This window comes from Urocampus carinirostris, chromosome 6 (genome assembly GCF_059441175.1).
Source record: "Urocampus carinirostris isolate Australia breed hairy pipefish chromosome 6, RoL_Ucar_1.0, whole genome shotgun sequence".
NCBI classification, from domain to species: domain Eukaryota; kingdom Metazoa; phylum Chordata; class Actinopteri; order Syngnathiformes; family Syngnathidae; genus Urocampus; species Urocampus carinirostris.
The window spans coordinates 1,280,741-1,285,000 of record NC_142354.1 but is presented as its reverse complement, the minus strand read 5'-3'; the positions used below and the strand labels follow the sequence as shown (position 1 = coordinate 1,285,000).

Below are 4,260 nucleotides of genomic sequence, written 5' to 3'. Positions count from 1 at the left end.
TACGAAGGTGATGGAGACCACTAGCACAGTCCCTATTGAGGCCACAGCCACCCGTCCAATCTATGTAGAAGCCACTCCTACACTGCCCACCCCCACATCCACGCAGAAAACCACCAAGAAACCCAAAAGACCCAAAACCACGGTGGCGCCCTATGAGCCAAAGTCATCCACGACCAAGCCGTCCCAACGCACGACGTCATCATCGGGGCTCGTCCCAGATCCATTCAACGAAAAACCGGTTTTACGTAACCCCATAGATCAGGTGAACGCTTTGGTAGGAACCTACTTTGAGGTTAAGATTCCTTTAGACACTTTCTTTGATAAGGAAGACGGGACTACTGACAAGTTGCAACTGAGCTTGAGGAAGAACATGAATGAAGCGGTGGGAGAAGCTTCATGGATCCAGTTCAACAGGTGCTTCAGACTTTATTTTTTTAATCTTGTGCCCAGAGTTGGGAGGGTTACTTTTAAAAGTAAACCTATACGGTTACTAATCTCCTTCTGCCTCTTTCTTGTCAGTGATTGAAATTTTGACACAATTCACCTATCAGCGCATTAAGTCTACAAAATCTAGTTTTCAACTAAATTGTAATCCTGCAAAGTATTCTTTATTTTAAATTTCCTTTTTTTTCTGTAACTGTAACTCGATGCGATTATTTTATCCTGATTTTGTAACGCTTTGACATTTATTCCGTTACTCCCCAACCCCGCTTTTGCCTTAGTACCTTGACCTCCCACTGCCAATACATCTTGGATGCTAAATACATTACCTGCCGTGCATTCCGATAGTTAGTGAACACCGGCAGCCATGACTGATCCAGACGGCACGCAATAACCGCTTAAGAATAGAAACTGGAAACTGTGCATAGCTGGAAAGTATGTGTTCCATGTAAGTCAAAGTACCACAGTGCCACTTGGTTCTGCAAATTCTACCTGTATTCTATTCAGAGGTGGGTAGAATAACCAAACATTGCACTCAAATAAAAATACTGTTACCTCTAATTAATAATTAAAGTTTAAAAATATACTTTTAAAAAAAAAAAACCTACCCAAGTACTGAGTAACTGTAGCAATAACTTATTTATTGATTATTTTCTTAAATAACATTCAATCAGATCATCTATCCAATCAATAATAAATTACAAGTATGTGTAATTGTAAGTCTGTGCACTGTTTGTTTGGGTGAACCGACTATGGATTAGGAGTATGGACTAAAAAACTGAGGCCACAGATATATATATATATATATATATATATATATATATATATATATATATATATATATATTATTGGGCAGTGGCTCAGGAGGTAAGGCGCTCGTCTGGGGATCAGGAGATCGCAGTTCGAATCACGGCTCCTCCGTGTTACATGTCGAAGTGTCCTTGGGTAAGACACTGAACCCCTAATGCCCCCAATAAGCAGGTTAGCGCCTTACATCGCTGCACGGCCGCTATTGGGAAATATGAAGCACATTGTAAAGCGCTGTTTGTTTGTTTGTACATGATTCAATTGTTTGTTTGTTTGTACATGATTCAAATTGAATCTTTTCTTCCGGCGCCGTCACGAATGGCAGCCACTCCAGCAGCTCCCGTGTTATTTTCGATTGTTCTCGATTGTTCTCAGCTCAGGGATGCTGCTGGAAATGTGAATTTCCCTTCGGGGATGAACAAAGTATCTATCTATCTATCTATCTATCTTTGGGAAGTCTTGACCTGAAAAGCGCTATATAAATGCAGAAAACAATTCCCAACTGTTTAAAAGTGCCACCTGGTGGTTGTTTAGGTCACTGGTCTAATCTAAATAAAAGAATCGAGGTCTATTACAAAATAAACGTGTCCAAGCAGAGACAGACAGACACGAATTTACGTGGAGGGGGTTCAGGTAATGGCTTTAATGTTACCTAATGTAGTGGAATAAGAGTAGAGTTCCTTTTTTCACAAAGTTGCTGAAGTAAGAGTAAAAAGTAATGTGATTTTAAAATACTCCTGGGAGTACAAAATGTCCCAAAACCTTCAAAAAAAAGGAATGGAGTAATTTGCCTTGTTGCGACCCACCTCTAATCCTACTTCTTGTCTTCAATTTTTAATCAGCTGCTTTTGGCATGCTTATATCATCGACAACAATCAAGGATTGCTCTAGGAATTTTGCAATGCCCAAGAGTTTTAGTCTAAGAAAACAAATTTGATAGAATGAAAACTTTGCACTAAAACCCAAGTAGACTATTGTGTTTTGGCTGTTCTGATTTCAATAAAGCCGAACCATAACCAGAAACCCTTCCTGTATCAATGTTAAATGTAGAAAAGTAGAACTGTAAAGTGACTTTGAAATGCACAGATCAAATCAAATCTGTTTCCTCGTCTGGGATTTTCTCTTGACAGCACCAGCCAGCTGCTCTACGGCCTCCCTGACGTGCATCACACCGGCAAGCATGAGTACTTCATGCAGGCCACCGACAAAGGAGGCCTGAATGCCATTGACGCCATTGAAGTTCGCGTTGACCGCTGGCCTGTTAACGACAAAAGTCCCGTGGTGTTCACCGTGCGACTAGAGGGAGAACCACGGCGGGTCACCAACAACATCCACAAAAAGATCCTGCTGGTCCGGAAACTAGCCTATGCCATGGGAGACCGCAACTGCAGCAGAGTAAGCCTGAGAAACATCAGCCAGGGTTCTATTGTAGTGGAGTGGACCAATAGCAGCCTTCCGCATGCACCCTGCCCAAAGGAGGAAATCATGAGCCTTAGCCGGATGCTGGGTGATGCTGACGGGAGGCCTACACCCAACTTCCGCCGCACCATGGAGCCCAACTTCCGACCCCTTAGTATCATGGTGAAGGGGCGGGCCAGCTGCAAGGCTTTCTCTTTCATACCGCCAGGGCGGGCAGACGCCCCACCCGCCATCACAGTCAGCTACGCACCGGGTACCGGGCGCCAGAGCGCTGATGATGTCTACCTGCACACCGTTATCCCCGCAGTGGTTGTGGCGGCAATCTTGCTGCTGGCAGGAATCGTCGCAATGATTTGCTATCGTAAAAAACGTAAGGGCAAGCTTACTCTGGAGGACCACGCCATGTTCATCAAAAAGGGCGTGCCTATCATCTTCTCGGACGAGTTGGATGATTCTAAGTTGCCATCCTCCTCGGGTGCACCACTCATTCTGCTCGAAGAAAAGCCGCCATTACCGCCTCCTGAGTACCCCGATGGTGGCCCGCCAGAGGCCGCGCTGCACAATCGTCAGCTTCCCGGGGAGTGCGCTACCCTTGATGACCCCAATGCACCACCCTACCAGCCGCCACCGCCTTTCACTGTACCCCAGGACGGGAAAGGCTCCCGTCCCAAGAACATGACACCTTACCGCTCGCCGCCACCCTATGTACCTCCGTAAGGACCCCCTTCTCCCTCAGTCTCATGCGGTGGGTTGAGTTTAAGCTCTACTGCAAGGGGGAAGCTACTGCTGAGAAGGTGGGGGGGGGGGGTGGGTTGGCGGCTAGGAAGAACTACTACTAGCGGGATGCCATGTGCCCTTTGACCTGATTTGAACTTTGGCGCCCCCTTCTTACATTTTTTTGACAGTTATTTTTCTCAGAACCAAGGTACTGTGCGTGTGCAGGTTGTCAAGGTGTGCCCATAATCCTTCATGTTTGGGTTTGTTTGCTTTTATATGTGGAGGAATAAATGCTAGACACAATCTTTAGACGACAATACTGAAGTGTGCGGTGGTGAATTTGACCTTGATGAGTTTCAGGCTCGTTTGGGTTCCCACATGTTTTTCTACTCGACAAATTTGCAGATTTTTCAGGACTTTTGATACAAATGTGCTTTCTTATAAGCACAGACATGTTTGGATGTTTCTGCTTTACTGCCTTTTAATGTTTGAGTGACATTTTAATGGTGCTTAGGCGCTTTGTGTGCTGTCCACAATAAAAGTCGAGTAGCTAACACTGCGCTGGAATCTTTTTTTCCCTAGCATGCAACACATGACCAGATTGTGTGTGAAATAAAATACCTAAATAATAATAATAATAATAATACAATATATTTGGTTCCCTTAGGGGTCGGATCAGCCCCGCCAACGGTTTTAATCAGGCCAGCAATACATCAGAGAAGCACAAGAGGAAAATGAGTTGTAGTTTGAAATATGTCCACTTGATGTCACCCAAGCCACCACTCGCACAGCAACTGTAGAAGTACCATTTTCTCTCTTCCTTTCACTATTGCTCTCTTTCTCTTTCTTGATTTATTTTCTCTCTCTAACTCTAGT

At 44.5% G+C, this 4,260-nt stretch overlaps 1 protein-coding gene across 1 annotated transcript in view; it reads left to right on the top strand.

Moving 5' to 3' along the window:
* The window catches only part of dag1 (dystroglycan 1), a 37,793-nt gene extending 33,850 nt beyond the window's left edge, over positions 1 to 3,943 (top strand). Inside the window, exons 4-5 of the mRNA XM_088337409.1 lie at positions 1 to 414; positions 2,379 to 3,943. The exon at positions 1 to 414 is cut by the window's left edge and continues 407 nt beyond it. Coding sequence (XP_088193535.1) covers positions 1 to 414; positions 2,379 to 3,384 — 1,420 coding nt within the window. The 3' untranslated portion in view covers positions 3,385 to 3,943. The remainder of the gene's footprint in view (positions 415 to 2,378) is intronic.
* Positions 3,944 to 4,260: the final 317 nt, after the last annotated feature.